Below are 15,817 nucleotides of genomic sequence, written 5' to 3'. Positions count from 1 at the left end.
ATTGGGAACACCTGCACATTATATTCTACATCAAAACACGAAGAAAAATCTCATCTCATTATCTCTAGCCGCTTTATCCTTCTACAGGGTCGCAGGCAAGCTGGAGCCTATCCCAGCTGACTACGGGCGAAAGGCGGGGTACACCCTGGACAAGTCGCCAGGTCATCACAGGGCTGACACATAGACACAGACAACCATTCACACTCACATTCACACCTACGGTCAATTTAGAGTCACCAGTTAACCTAACCTGCATGTCTTTGGACTGTGGGGGAAACCGGAGCACCCGGAGGAAACCCACGCGGACACGGGGAGAACATGCAAACTCCGCACAGAAAGGCCCTCGCCGGCCATGGGGCTCGAACCCAGGACCTTCTTGCTGTGAGGCGACAGCGCTAACCACTACACCACCGTGCCGCCCATGAAGAAAAATGCATCAATATATTAATTACTTTACAGAAAATGAAGAAAAATGAACATTGGGCTGTTCAAAAAAATAGCAGTGTCTGCATTTTTCATTACAAACTCCAAATATTTACTGTATAAACTGAAAAAATCTTAAGGATTTAGTATTCCTGTGAATCACTAAACTAATATTTAGTTGTATAACCACTGTTTCTGAGAACTTCTGGCACCTGTGAACAGGTATTCCAGCCCAGGATGATTTGACAACATTCCACAATTCCTCTGCATTTCTTGGTTTTGCCTCAGAAACAGCATTTTTGATGTCACCCCACAAGTTTTCTATCGGATTAAGGTCCGGGGATTGGGCTGGCCACTCCATAACTTTCATTTTGTTGGTCTTGAACGCTGATGCTGCTCGCTTACTGGTGCGTTTGGGGTCGTTGTCTTGTTGAAACACCCATTTCAAGGGCATTTCCTCTTCAGCATAAGGCAACATGACCTCGTCAAGTATTTTGATATATGCAAACTGATCTATGATCCCTGGTATGCGATAAATGGGCCCAACACCATAGTAAGAGAAACGTTCCCATATCATGATGCTTGCACCACCATGCTTCACTGTCTTCAGAGTGTACTGTGGCTTGAATTCAGTGTTTGGGGGTCGTCTGAAAAACTGTCTGCGGCTCTTGGACCCAAAAAGAACAATTTTACTTTCATCAGTCCACAAAATGTTTTTCCATTTCTCTTTAGGCCAGTCGATGTGTTCTTTGGCAAATTGTATCCTCTTCAGCACGTCTTTTTTTTAACAGTGGAACTTTGCGGGAGCTTCTTGCCGATAGAGTAGCTTCACACAGGCATCTTCTAATTGTCACAGTACTCACAGGTAACTTCAGACCGTCTTTGATCACCCTGGAGCTGATCATTGGCTGAGTCTTTGCCATTCTGGCTATTCTTTGATCCATTCAAATGGTAGTCTTCGGTTTTCTTCCACGTCTCTCTGGCTTTGCTGTCCATTTTAAAGCACTGGAGGAGATCATTTTAGCTGAGCAGCCCATCATTTTCTGCACTTCTTTACAGTATATGTTTTACCTCTCCAATCAACATTTTAATCAAAGCACGCTGTTCTTCTGAACAATGTCTGGAACGACCCATGTTTCTCATGTTTTCAGAGAGAAATGGATGTACAACATGTGCTGGCTTCATCCTTAAATTAGGGCCACCTGACTGACATCTGTTTTTTCACAGAATGAATGACCTCACTAATTAAACTCCACACTGCTATTATTTTGAACACGTCCCTTTCACTTAATTATTCCATTACACAGACTCAGGAGCATGCATATCATGAATGTTGGGTCTGTTGGTTTTCTATGACTCTACTACACCTACTGGTAAATTATTTGCCATGTAGTAATATAATTTCCACCAAAAACAGTGATTGATCTGGTTAGTCGTGTTGGACTGCTATTATTTTGAACACAAGTGTATATTCTCAATGAAAATAGGTCTCATCTCATTATCTGTAGCCGCTTTATCCTGTTCTACAGGGTCGCAGGCAAGCTGGAGCCTATCCCAGCTGACTATGGGTGAAAGGCGGGGTACACCCTGGACAAGTCGCCAGGTCATCACAGGGCTGACACATAGACACAGACAATCATTCACACTCACATTCACACCTACGGTCAATTTAGAGTCACCAGTTAACCTAACCTGCATGTCTTTGGACTGTGGGGGGAAACCGGAGCACCTGGAGGAAACCCACGCGGACACGGGGAGAACATGCAAACTCCACACAGAAAGGCCCTCGCCGACCACGGGGCTCGAACCCGGACCTTCTTGCTGTGAGGCGACAGCGCTAACCACTACACCACCGTGCCGCCTGATGTTAAAATCATGATTTTAAATTTCTCATTACTTCCACATTCAGTTGATACTTGCAAATTCATACCTAATGGTAATGAATCTGCTTAGTCTTGGTCCGAATCCACTGGAAACAATTTTTCCCTAAGCTTGAAATATCCCCCTTTTATAGCCATAAGCTGCGCGTGTGTTCCTTGCTCCTTGACCATCCCGTCTTCCAAATAGATGATATGATCAGCTCTCTCGATAGTCTGCAGACGATGAGCGATCACCAGCACTGTCTGATCCTTTATTCCAGAGAAGACTTTCTGAATCTGAGTGGGAAAAATAGTGAGCAAATATTATACTTCTCCTCTTACTGAATTTATGGATCAAAACTGCCTATAGACGTCACACTGGTATTGGTCACCTGCAGGTTAATTTGAGCTGAGTCTATGCCCTAATCTGTGATCTTATATGCATCCCACAAGAGATGTTTTACAGATACCGGTAATACTTTTTTAACCTCAGCAGTCACTGCCAATTCCGAACCACTAGCTGAATCACATGACGGCTACCAATCAAAGATGGTTCAGGTTAACATGTATTTCCTCCAAGACACATAAGGCGACTTGCCATATCTTTCAGAACTGCTGCTTATGTACTATCACATGGCAGCTGAACACTCTCAGAGAAAAACGCCAACTGCCCTCTTCAACATACGTGAGCTCATGTGCATCTCTGTGATTAACAGGGAAAGAACGCTACCCATGTTACCCACCCAGAGAACAGAGATCCACTGTGCTCTCTTGGTGGCTGTGGCATTGTCGGGTGATCATGAGATTGAGGTCGAACCCTTTTCTCTATGAGCTAAAGGTTAGAGAAGCGGATTTGGGACCAAAAGGTTATCGGTTCGATTCCCAGGACCAGCAGGAATGGCTGAAGTGCCCTTGAGTGAGGCACCTAATCCCTAACTGCTCCCTGGGCTGCCCACTGCTGTGGGTAAATGTCAGGGTCTTGTATGTCACTCTGGATAAGCGTGTCTGCTAAATGCGTGTAATGTAATATCTGCTCCTTATTCTGTCTTGTAGCATTAGGATACAGCTTTAATCTGTCTTCTTTCTGGCTGGGTAGTACATGTCTAACTGATTTCTACACTTTTCAGTTCAGTAACTGTAATTATGATGAAAGATTAAGAATTGTTTGACCAATGCTAATTAGTGTCAGTGAGAAGAGCTGTGGTTATGAAGTGTCAATGCACGTACCGCATGCTGAGTGTTGAAGTCCAAGTTGCTGGTCGCTTCATCCAAAATGATTATTTTTGGATTTCTGATCAACACTCTGGCTATAGCAATACACTGCTTCTGTCCTGAGGATAGCTGCCCACCACACTCTCCAATGTCTGCAGCAGAGTAACATTGCTAGTGTAACAGCTATAACGTAAAATCAACTAAATAAGATATCTATTGAAACGATGAATCTGGTAACAAACTGAAATTTTCACCAGTGTCATAGCCGTCATCCAGTCTGCAAATAAAGTCATGTGCATTGGCTTTCTTTGCTGCCTCTTTTATCCTCTCTATGGTGCAGTCACGTAGGCCGTATGCAATGTTGTATTTCACAGAGCCAGAGAACAGCACTGGGTTCTGGGACACAGCTGCCATCTGTCATAAGATGAAATTACATTAAGTTCTTTAGTTCAACTCATATAAGAACCAAACACACCACTAATTTCAAGTGTATTTTGACAGACAGGGTCTGCCAGTCACTGTGATTGATCATTTCAAGAAGTGTTAGGTCTTTTCTACATTTGCACTTTCTGTATCTATTACGTCAGTGTCTGTGTTACAGTCTTCACCTGGCTACACAGGTACTGGTGTTGGTACTGATCAAGTGGTGCAGTGTCCAGTAGCACTTGGCCCTGTTGAGGCTCATAAAACCTCTGCAGCAGACTGACACAGGAAGTTTTACCTCCACCAGAGGGGCCAACCAGTGCAGTCATCTTCCCTGGACTCAGCTCTATACTCACAGACTGAAACAACGGTTTAACAGGGTTTAGACAGGATTTGTTATAAAGCATGAAATATGTGAGGTCAGAGCTGTTACTGTGGCTTTAATGAGTACCAGATTTAAAGAAAGAAAGAGAGAGAGAGAGAGAATAATAAAATAATTCTGGCTTGTTCTTATTATTTTTCCCATACACCTTTCCAAATTCCAAAAAATAATAGTAACCTTAAGTGCTTTCTTTTCAGGTTGGGAAGGGTAAGAGAGGGTGACGTTATCAAAAGTAATTCTTCCTTCCAGTTTCTCAGGTATCCATTCGCCTGCTTCTTGCATGTTTGGTTTTCTGTCTAGCAGCTGAAACACCTTCTCTGTTGACCATGCTGTGTTCAGGATTTCTCCATAGACCTTCACCAGGTTCTGAGATTGAGAACACCAAAGAAACAGAGGCACTCAAGATTTTTGTAAAAATCTAAAGTAGCCTACTGCACACAAAAGAAGAAACTCACAAAATGACATTCATGGTTTAAAAAGTTCAGATTATTATACTTACCTTCATGTTGGTCACCATGTCTTTTTGATACAGCATAAAAGCCAGAAGGCTCCCACTGCTTAGCTGACCAGAGGAGATGAGACGGCGTCCAAGAAGCACCATAGCCACCCTCAGGCTCAATGACAGACACTACAACAGGATAAATGCAACAACCTGAACAATCCATCACACACTGAAACAAGCAGGAGGAACCACCATTATCAACAACAGCACTGAACTGCGCGCTGCAGACTAATACGGCATGTAGGGATACCAAAATGAAGTCAGTGTGACTGGAGACTAGACTAGAGGTGTGCATGAAGATTAAGGAACCAAAATATTGCAGATATGCATCAATTTTGGTCAGGAAAGAGCGTTCTAGCAAAAATGTTCTGTGTAAAATTCCATTATATCGCTTGTTTTAAATAAAACATTTAACATAAAACATTTAAATAAGAACGCTTAATCTATAGACATTTGTCTCATTTGGGTAGGCATTAAAAAGATGATTGTAATTATAATATTTTCATGATGCTGTTTCAGAGTAACACAATGATAAGCCTGGCAGATGCACAAACAGCTATGAGCACTGATTAATGTATTAGAAAAGGTGGATAAGATTTTTCTGGCCCCCAATTAAACTCAGTAGATTGGTAGGTCTTCAGGCATTACAATAGTCCATAGTAGTCCATGCGCTGTGTTCATTATACAAATTAAATAGAAAATTTGTTGAACACCACATCATTATGGATCATGAGAAATATCATAGACAGTTACAATCAGAAACAACACTGTCAATGACGGCGTAGCTCACTCTGGCCCTGTCTAGTCCAGAAGGAACAATTTAAAGTGGGCCACCTTGCGCAATAAGCGTTGCAAATTATAGACACTATATAGAAGCTATATACACCCTAGGAATACCGACCTATTTGCCAGAAAGAATCCAAACTGGCAAGGAATTGACCGAGAAGAAGCGACTTTTGTTGAACTGCTCATTAAGGCTTAATTAGTTCATAACTTCATTAATAATTGCAATTAAGTAAATCTGGGTAGAAAGAATCAAAATGCCAGAAAGAATCAAAATCAGTGACGAATTGAGGGAGAAGAAGCGATTTGTGTGGAAACTGCTCGTTAGGGCTTAATTACTCCATATCTTCATTATTAATTGCAATTATACAAATCTGGGTAGACGCTATATGCACCCCAGGCAGACCTACCTTCCTGCCAAAAAGAATAAAAATTGGTGAAGAATTGAGAGAGAAGAAGCAATTTTCGTGAAATGTGGACGACGCTGGACGGACGGACGGACAACAGACAATACATGATGGCATAAGCTCATCGCCTGTCAGCCGGATGAGCTAATAACTGTAGGAGCAAGTGGGAGTGGTTCAGGTATGCTATATGGCCAAAGGTTTGTGGACATCTGACCATCACAGAGGAGGCCTGAGTTGTAGTTCAGTCGGGGTTGTAGTTCATCCCAAAGGTGTTCAGTGGGTTAGCGTCAGTATCCAAAGACATTCGAGACAAATGTGTGCTTCCAACTTTGGGCCAACATTCTGGGGAAGAACTATATATGGGTTTGATGGTCGCATGTCCAAATGTTTGGTTATTTAGTGTATCTGTGAGAGCAGGTGGGCACGGGATTAAAAACAGTCCCATGCACAGTGTGTAATGGCTCACTTTGCGCAGAAGGTGGTGGACTGCACTGGAAATGCCCTTGCACTGCAGTATCTGAAGCTTCCTGTCCAGAGCCTCTTGGTACCGCTTCAGCTCCTGAGTCTCAGCCCTGAAGCTCCGCACCGTCTTTACAGACCTGATGGCAGAAGAGGCCAGCTGCTCGACTTCAGCCAGGCAGTCCCGCAGCTCACTTGATCTTTTCTGCACATTAGGACAGAGTGAAAATACGATGATAAAACTGCAGTGACAAAACAGCCTTTCCACTACAAAAGACCTGGTGAGGAATCTTTTCCTTTATGCAACTGAAGATCTTTATTAAGGAATGTCAGCTAAGATTATAAAAAGGGTAGCATGGGAAAACTACTAGAACATAAATCAGTTACTAAATATAGGGAAACAAAGTCAATTACCTGGTAGTAAATGTTGTAATAGTTCTGTAGCACAGCGAGGAGAGGCATCTCCACACAGGTGAGGAGTGTGAGCTGCCAGGACAGGCTGAGCATCTGCACAAGCATGCCACATGTCTTAACCAGACTTCTCAGGAGCACATTTACATTCAGGGCTATAGAGCGGCCCATTTTATCAGTGTCGGAGGCCAGTCGCGATGTCAAGCTTCCTGTAAGAGGAAAGGCAGAGCGCTGCTGTAAGAAAAGATCCTGAAGATTTAATTTTATGAGATTTCTTTGAAAGAAAATCATTAAGATCTTCAGAATCAATGATTTCCTGTATATATTGCACACAACCTGGTTTATTTTCTTCAAAGAAGCTTATTTCCTGTTTCATCAGGTTCTGAAACAGCATGTGTCGAATTCTATTGTTGAGTCTGCTCAGGCTACACATGAACATGCCTCCTCTCAAGCCAGAGAACATAGAACTAAGAAATAAAAGCACATTGGGTGAAATGAGTTTTGCACAAATTCAGGAAGACAATGACAGCAAGAGAGGAATCCAACATGCATTTACCTTCCAAAAGAGTAAAACGCCATGCATGCAATGGCCCACAAGAAGTTGTCATGCTTGTATTCTCCACTCAAACCATCAATGATTTTCCCCACGTAGTACGGAATACGTGACTCAACTGAAAAGAAGGAATAACATTACACTGGAAACACTGTCATATGCTCTATAGCATATTCAAGCAATACATTTGCATTTAAAAATCACTATTTGATGCTCAAATGATTAAATTAGAGTCACCGAAACCACAAAAGAGCACAGGTCTTAAACTTACATAATGCAGCCAAGATGAGGAAGAAAAAGGCTGCCCCCAGGTGAAGGTAGTCTGGTTTTGAACAGTGAATCACTCTCATCAGGAGAACCTTGGCCTCTTGTTCTTTCTTCACCTTTTTACTAGGGAATGCCTTGTCCCACATCAGATGGATCAGAATGCCAGTCAGTGCATTTAAAACCACCATGGAGGGGACAGGCACAGGACTAAAGCCACACCTCCCTCCAAGAACTAGTGTTTGCACCATGTCAAACACAGGAGCTACAAAACACTGTAATGCTACCCAGGGCTTCAGAAGATTGTGTGTGGTCTTATCCAGGGTGGCTAAACTGACTGTGTAAAGCAGAAACCAGCTGAAAGCCCTGAAAGCCCACAGCCATGTCAGGTTCATGTGCAAAGCACCTTCAGAGCACAGAAGTGCAGTCCACAGGGCGAGCCAGAGGATCAGGTCCTGGAAAAGGAGAGCTCCATATGCACGGCATGCAGAGCCTGCAGCCAGGTCAGCCATCACAAGCTAGTGATCAGATGAGTTCAAATCCACACACTGCCACAGAGACTCTATTGGGTTTTTGAGCATGTATCAACTGCTTGGGCTGGAGATCCAATGAAACGCAAGTTATTTTGGATAAAAATTTCAATGGATGTGTTCACATATCTCTTCTCTTCCCTGAAAAACAAAGAGAAATGCATACTCAAAAAATTAGAATACCGTGAAAAAGTTTGGGTTTTTTTTCGTAATTTAATTCTAAAACGTAAACTTTCATATATTCTTTATTCATTACATGTAGAGTGAAATATTTCAAGACTTTTTTGTTTTAATTTTGATGATTATGGCTTATAGTTCATGAAAATCAGAAATCCAGTATCTCAGATTATTAATATATTTCCTAAGATCAATTAAAAAGTGAATTACAATACAGAAATGCCCAACTTCTCAAAAGTATGTTCATTTATACACTCAATACTTGGTTGGGGCTCCTTTACCACAAACTACTGCAACAATGCAGCATGGCATGGAGGCGATCAGCCTGTAGCACTACTGAGGTGTTACTGAAGCCCAGGTTGTTTTGATAGCAGCCTTCAGCTGGTCTGTATTTTTGGGTCGGGTGTTTCTCATCTTGCTCTTGACAATATCCCATAGATTCTCTCTGGGGTCCAGGTCAGGTGAGTTGGCTGGCCAATCAAGCCCAGTAATATTGATTGATTGATTACTTTATTCTGAACAATAAAGATATAAAAATAAAAATTTAAATAAAAAATACAATAATCAAAACATCATCATAAACAAACAGAATAGCGTAGCCACAAGGCAATAACATAATGCTCAGAAAGGATTAGGAAGAAGTAATAACTTATCCAATCCTAACCCTCTATACCACCGCTAATCAAATGTCACTTTCCACCATAATAAACTATATATACACAAAAGAAAACAAAAGCAATAAACAAAAAAGAAAACATACCAACATACCAAAACATACCGACATGGTATAATATCGACCAAATCAAATCATATATACAGATACTTATGTTATGCATATATACACACATAATACATATATACAGTATATACATATACACATACCTATAACTATACACTAAATACAAGAAGACCAGTCACAGACTTACTCTCAATTTCATCATCACCTATATAGTCTGCCTGTCCTCATTCTCATATATTTTTATTAACATGTTTTTATATAATTTTTTAAACAGTTTTATGTTGGTGCTATTTTTGAGTTCATTTTCCAGACCATTCCACAATTTCACCCCACAGACTGTTATGCACATACTTTTCAGAATTGTTCTAACATTTACTCTCTTAAAATTCATTTCCCCTCTCAGGTTATACCCACCCTGCCTTTCCATAAACGTATTTTGTACCTCACCCGGAAGAAGGTTATGCCTTGCTTTATACATAATTTGTGCAGTCTTGTGTTTAACCAGATCCGTGAATTTCAGCGTGTGTGCTTTTACGAATAATGTGTTTGTATGCTCAAGATATCCCGTATTACTGACAATTCTTATTGCTCTTTTTTGTAATGTACATAACGGCTGCAGGTTAGATTTGTAGGTATTACCCCATATCTCCACACAGTAGCTCAGATATGGAAGTATGAGTGCATTATACAGAGTATGTAGTGATTTATAGTCCAGAATGTGTCTTGAGTTCCCCAAAATTGCAGTAATCTTTGCTATTTTTGCTTTAACATGATTAATATGCGGTTTCCAGCAGACTTTATGATCAACAATCACACCCAGAAATTTTATTTCATAAACTCTTTCTATGGTTATGTTGTCAATTTTCAATTCAACTTGAGGGTTCGACTTATATTTTCCGAATAACAATCTTTGTTTTACTCAAATTCAATGACAATTTGTTTACATTAAACCACCTTTTTAATTTATTCATTTCGGTTGTGATTGTTTCCATAAGGCAGCTGGGCCATAGAAGGTTCACGCTGCACGCTGCACGCTACACGCGTGTAAAGAAAAGTGGACAAACGTAGCATGACTTGCTCTGGGCCATAGAACGGCGTTCACGTTGCACGCTGCACACTTCACGCGTGAAGCGAGAAATGAACATGCACACTTTTTTCTAGGCGTGAAGATGGAAATTCCAGTCAATGCATGTGGTCACCGCCGCGCCAGCCAATCAGAACGGGTCTAGGGAGATAACTATGCTTTCAGGGGAAAACTTCAGAAAAAATATAATTGAATGGTATAATTGAAAAATAGTTCTTCATCGGGATTGTCAAGCAGATTATAGAATGTTCGGTGAAATTCACCACGGGTTTCTCTCAGAAGGAAGTGTTCTCGGCTCCAAATTCTGTTCCTTTTTCTCTTCCTCTGTCTCAGTAAAAGCAGAATGAGGCAATCGTCGTCATCCGAAGAGTCCATATTGTTGGTTACTCGGTCAAAGTAGAACAGACGCAACACGTGAACATCCAAGCATGAAGTTTAATGGCCCAGGGTCCGGTTCTTCACGTGAACGTGTAGCGTGTAGCATGCAGCGTGAACCTTCTATGGCCCAGCTGCCTAAGCTGCTGTGCATTGTCCCCGGCGCAAAAGATGTTTGTATCATCAGCAAATAAAATGCATTTCATTATACATGATACACTACATAAATCATTAATGTACATTCATTAATAATAAATCATAAATCATTAATATCATGGTCAGCAAACCATTTGGTAGTAATTTTGGCACTGTGGGCTGGTGCTAAGTCCTGCTGGAAAAGGAAATCAGCATCTCCATCAAGTTTGTCAGCAGATGGAAGCATGAAGTGCTCTAAAATCCCCTGGTAGATGGCTGTGTTGACTTTGGACTTGATCAAACACAGTGGACCAACACCAGCAGACGGCATTGTACCTCAAATAATCACAGACTGCAGAAACTTCATACTGGACTTCAAACACCTTGGATTCTGTGTCTCTCCACTCCTCCTCCAGATTCTATGACCTTGATTTCCAAATGAAATGCAAAATTTACTTTTGTCTGAAAAGAGGACTTTGGACCACTGAACAATAATCCAGTTCTTTCTCTTTTTAGCCCAGGTAAGATGCTTCTGATGTTGTTTCTGGTTCAGGAGTGGCTTTATATTAGGAATGTGACAGTTGTAACCCCTTTCTTGAAGACGTCTGTGCGTGGTGGCTCTTGGTGCACTGACACCAGCCTCAGTCCACTCCTTGTGAAGTTCTCCCAAGTTCTTGAATTGACTTTTCTTGACAATCCTCTCAAGGCTGCAGTCATCCCTATTGCTTGTGCACCTTCTCCAGCCAGCCTTTTCAGCAATGACCTTCTGTGGCTTACCCTCCTTGTGGAGGGTGTCGATAATCGTCTTCTGGTCAACTGTCAAATCAGCAGTCTTCCCCGTGATTGTGGTTGTCTGTACTGAACTAGCCCGAGAGATACATGGTATTTATTACCGGAAATGAAATATTCTAATAATTTTGAGGGTTTTTTTTTTTTTGCGCTGTAGGCCATCATTATCAAAATTAAAATAAAAAAAATGCTTGAAACATTTTAGTTGACGTGTAATGAGTTTAGAATTTATTACATTTTCACTTTCTTAAATAACTGATGGAAAATATTGAACTTTTCCATGATATTCTAATTGTTTGAGATGCACTGGTATATGTAATCCTCTCTGAAAGACCTTGTGATCCTGATTATTCTACATGGCAAAAGCTAAAAGATCTCTAATTAAAAGCAGTGGGAGCTAGTTGCTTTAATTTGGCCAATGCTGGTCTTACTGCTGGTTTAGTGGATGAGTAAACAAGGCTATGTTAGAAAACCAGCTAAACCAGGATAATCATATGGTGACCAGCAAAAACACAACGTGTACTGGCCTAAAACGAGTTTGTCCAGGAGACCAGCAAAAACAACGTGTACTGGTCTAAAGCCAGTTTGTGACCAGCAAAAACACAACGTGTACTGGTCTAAAACCGGTTTGTCCAGGAGACCTGCAAAAACAACGTGTACTGGTCTAAAACCGGTTTGTCCAGGAGACCAGCAAAAACAACGTGTACTGGTCTAAAACCGGTTTATCCAGGCGACCAGCAAAAACATAACGTGTACTGGTCTAAAGCCGGTTTGTCCTAATGACCAGCAAAAACACAACGTGTACTGGTCTAAAGCCAGTTTGTGACCAGCAAAAACACAACGTGTACTGGTCTAAAGCCGGTTTGTCCAGGAGACCAGCAAAAACACAACGTGTACTGGTCTAAAGCCGGTTTGTCCAGGAGACCAGCAAAAACACAACGTGTACTGGTCTAAAGCCGGTTTGTCCAGGAGACCAGCAAAAACACAACGTGTAGGGGAGAGCGGGGTAAGATGAGCCAGGGGGTAAGATGAGCCACCCCCTGTTTCTAAGAAACAGTAAACAAATGTGACCATGTGACCACATTCAAAGGGGGGGCGGGACCATTTACTTACACTTGTGGAGAGGAGCACCACATGTCAAACTAGGTGAGGGACATATTTATAAAAATGTGTTTTTGTGCTTTCTAAGTCAATTCCATGTTTGTCCACAGTGAAGATGATTGAGAGAAGACAAAAGTAGAATAATATTTAGACACATTAGGGTTAAGTTAGTGGCTTTCTAAGCTATGATATGAATGCTAATAAAAATAATTTTGATTAGCCTAATCCCCTTTATTAGCATTTTTCTACAAAATGGTGGCCACGGGGTAAGATGAGCCATTAGATGTGGGGCAAGTTGAGCCACTGGCTCAACTTACCCCATTGGTGGCTGAGCTTACCCAATATGGATGACACTTAAGTTTTCATATTTACTGGTCATATATGACAACACACATACATACATATTTTATATATATATATATATATATATATATATATATATATATATATATATATATGACATCAGATGAGGAAGACCAGTTGTTAGATGTGGGGGATTATGTTGTGGCAAAATACACGGGGAAGAAGAAAGTGCATTTCTTCATTGGCCAGATAATCAAATTGGATGTCTTCGAAATAGAGGCAAGATTTCTCAAAAGAAGCCGGTCATGCCATGGCTCTGCAAGAAAGCCGACCTTTGTCTTCAAAGAGAAAGATAAGGCTGTCCTGTCAAGACAGGATATTGTGAAAAAATTGCCCTGCCCCTTTACTGTTGGGGGGACAGCACGGAGGGAGAGGCAAATGGTGTTCCCTTGCAATTTGAACACTTGGAACATTGAATAATGATGAAATGATTGAATGATTGATGGAATGATTGTTGCATGTTTTAGCAATGTTTTAACCTACTGAAAGAAATAAGATTTTTTAGCACTGTTCTACTGTTTTAGTAATTTCTATAATATAGTATATCTCTCATTCCCTCTCTAACCATCCCTCTTTCTATCTATCTACGCATCTCTCTCTCTCTATCCATCCATCTATCCCTCCCTATCCCATCTCGTTATATCACCTCTCTCTTCCTCTCCCCTTCTCTATGCAACGGCCCTATCCCCCACTTGATTGACTTGATTCACTGATTGCATTTCTAATAATAAAAGTTGTTTACTTTGTTAACCTAACATGTTTTGTGTTGGCTCAATTTACCCCACACAGTGGCTCATCTTACCCCGTGCATGGGGTAAGTTGAGCCACTTGACATTTTTTTTTCCAAGAGGTAATATCACTCTAACCATAAGAGCTTATCAATTATGTTTTGCTCAGATAGTAACAGTACACTTTGAAATTTGGTATGGTGTGTAGACTGGAAGCAAAAATGGCTTTAACATGTAGTTATGATGAAAAATGTAAAAAGTGGCTCATCTTACCCCACTCTCCCCTACTGGTCTAAAACCGGTTTGTCCTGGTGACCAGCAAAAAAACAACGTGTACTGGTCTAAAGCCAGTTTGTGACCAGCAAAAACACAACGTGTACTGGTCTAAAACCAGTTTGTCCAGGTGACCAGCAAAAACACAACGTGTACTGGTCTAAAACCGGTTTGTCCTGGTGACCAGCAAAAACACAACGTGTACTGGTCTAAAACCAGTTTGTCCAGGTGACCAGCAAAAACAACGTGTACTGGTCTAAAACCGGTTTGTCCAGGTGACCAGCAAAATTAAGCACAAACAGTCAAAACAACATATACCACTCACCGAGATTCGACCATCTTACAGAGAGACCTGGGCGGTTCCTTTCCTCCTCAGTTAGCAGTTTTACTTTCACTTTCAGCTGTGCAGTAAAACGTCTCGCCAACAGCTGCACGACCAGCAAACACATAGACCAGTACATTAATTTACCTTAAAAAATGGGCATGTTGTCGTATAATAACGTCATTATAATGTTAACCTTAATATCACCTCAACCTGTTACAATTTCAATCCGCTTTCCTGCTCAGAACAGCCCTGAATTGAATTGAATAACAGCCCTGGTGTAAACTGTTTAAATAGCCACTAGAGGGCGACCGTGACGCTATTCTGTAGGTGGAGGAAACGTCAGTAAATTTATGCTTCAAAATTAAAGTCTTTTTAAAATCAAAGTCAATGCAATTCACCAATTTCAGTTTAAAAATGTGGACTGAATAACAATATCATTAAAACTTGCCACTGCCAACAAAAACATGATTAGTGACGTGTACCCTTGAGGTCTTGCATGCATTTTTTTTTTTCAAACATGGACAGTCAGAGATGTGCATCAGGACTGCAACCCAACAAAAAGTTCCAGGAGCAGGCATTTTTTACCTTCTTGCAGGAGTTGTTGGGCAAATATGAAGCTCACGACGTTCATTAAGAATGAAGGGCACTGGTGCTGGCATGGTGCTGCCTGTTAATTTGGTTAAATGTCTGCCTGTTAATTTGGTTAAAGGCGTCGTGCAGTAATTTCAGCAATCAGGCTATATCATGTGTCAAAATGTCGGGTTTGGTGGGTTATTCAAGCCCCTCGGTTTCCCGCGATCTCAGTGTCACGATGCGCCCGCTACAAGCATTTAAAGTTGACGCGCACAGCCAAATTTAGGCAGCCAGCCATTAACTAGGTCAACTTATGTGTGACGTCATACCAGTAATCTCCCTTGGGTGATGCTGGCCTGTCCCCATGTTTTCTCTATAGCGTGCGTTTACCAGAGTTGTTTACATTGCAGATTTTGTGGATTTATTCAGTTTGTGGATAGTTTTGAACACTCAAAACACTATGAAATGATGTATTAATATTCTGTGATACAAAATGCCTAATCGGTGTATTGTGTTTGGCTGTAACAACGAACACTGAACACTATTTGTGACTGTTATCAATGGATCTGATTTCAAGGTTATGGCTAGGTATTGATAGAAAAAAAATATATTTTTTAAAACACATTGTGGCAGCGGGGGCGTGGTCAAGCGCAGGTCTGTGACAGGAGGGCGGAGCCAGGGAAGGTGAGTGGCAGAATCATTACACCTGACGGTAATTAACCTGTGTTTTGTGTGTTTTCCCAGTAACCGTGCCCTATTTAAGGAGGCAGAGGGAGAGCAGAGAAGAGCTCATCCCGGGACAAGAACACACTGTGTGTGTGTTTCGCTATCAGATTAAAACTGGCGGTTATACTGAAAAGCATAGGCGGTTTTAAACGGGGGCCTGAGGGGGCCAGTGCCCCTGTAAAATTGCTCCTGGCCCCTGTGCTGAACAGATAAGATTTATT

General features: G+C 41.4%; 1 protein-coding gene across 5 annotated transcripts; it reads right to left on the bottom strand.

Moving 5' to 3' along the window:
- Positions 1-265: 265 nt before the first annotated feature.
- LOC132898446 (antigen peptide transporter 2-like) lies at positions 266-14,586 on the bottom strand. Of its 5 annotated transcripts, none has more exons than XM_060940055.1 (13): positions 14,508-14,586; positions 14,298-14,400; positions 7,686-8,349; positions 7,418-7,532; positions 7,198-7,328; positions 6,865-7,070; positions 6,458-6,655; positions 4,799-4,927; positions 4,477-4,665; positions 4,103-4,276; positions 3,749-3,908; positions 3,510-3,646; positions 266-2,579 (listed from the first exon to the last, which is right to left on the bottom strand). In XM_060940055.1, exons 3-13 carry the CDS (start codon positions 8,188-8,190, stop codon positions 2,373-2,375), a joined length of 2,151 nt encoding a protein of 716 aa, XP_060796038.1. In that variant the 5' UTR covers positions 8,191-8,349; positions 14,298-14,400; positions 14,508-14,586; the 3' UTR covers positions 266-2,372. The 5 variants fall into 5 exon arrangements, with proteins under 5 accessions (XP_060796038.1, XP_060796037.1, XP_060796036.1 ...); XM_060940054.1 differs by having other exon boundaries at positions 14,502-14,585; XM_060940053.1 differs by adding an exon at positions 8,667-8,900 and having other exon boundaries at positions 14,298-14,575.
- Positions 14,587-15,817: the final 1,231 nt, after the last annotated feature.

Source organism: Neoarius graeffei, chromosome 14 (genome assembly GCF_027579695.1).
Source record: "Neoarius graeffei isolate fNeoGra1 chromosome 14, fNeoGra1.pri, whole genome shotgun sequence".
Taxonomy (NCBI): domain Eukaryota; kingdom Metazoa; phylum Chordata; class Actinopteri; order Siluriformes; family Ariidae; genus Neoarius; species Neoarius graeffei.
Note: the sequence above shows the minus strand (reverse complement) of the source record. Positions and strands in the feature narration are given on the sequence as shown.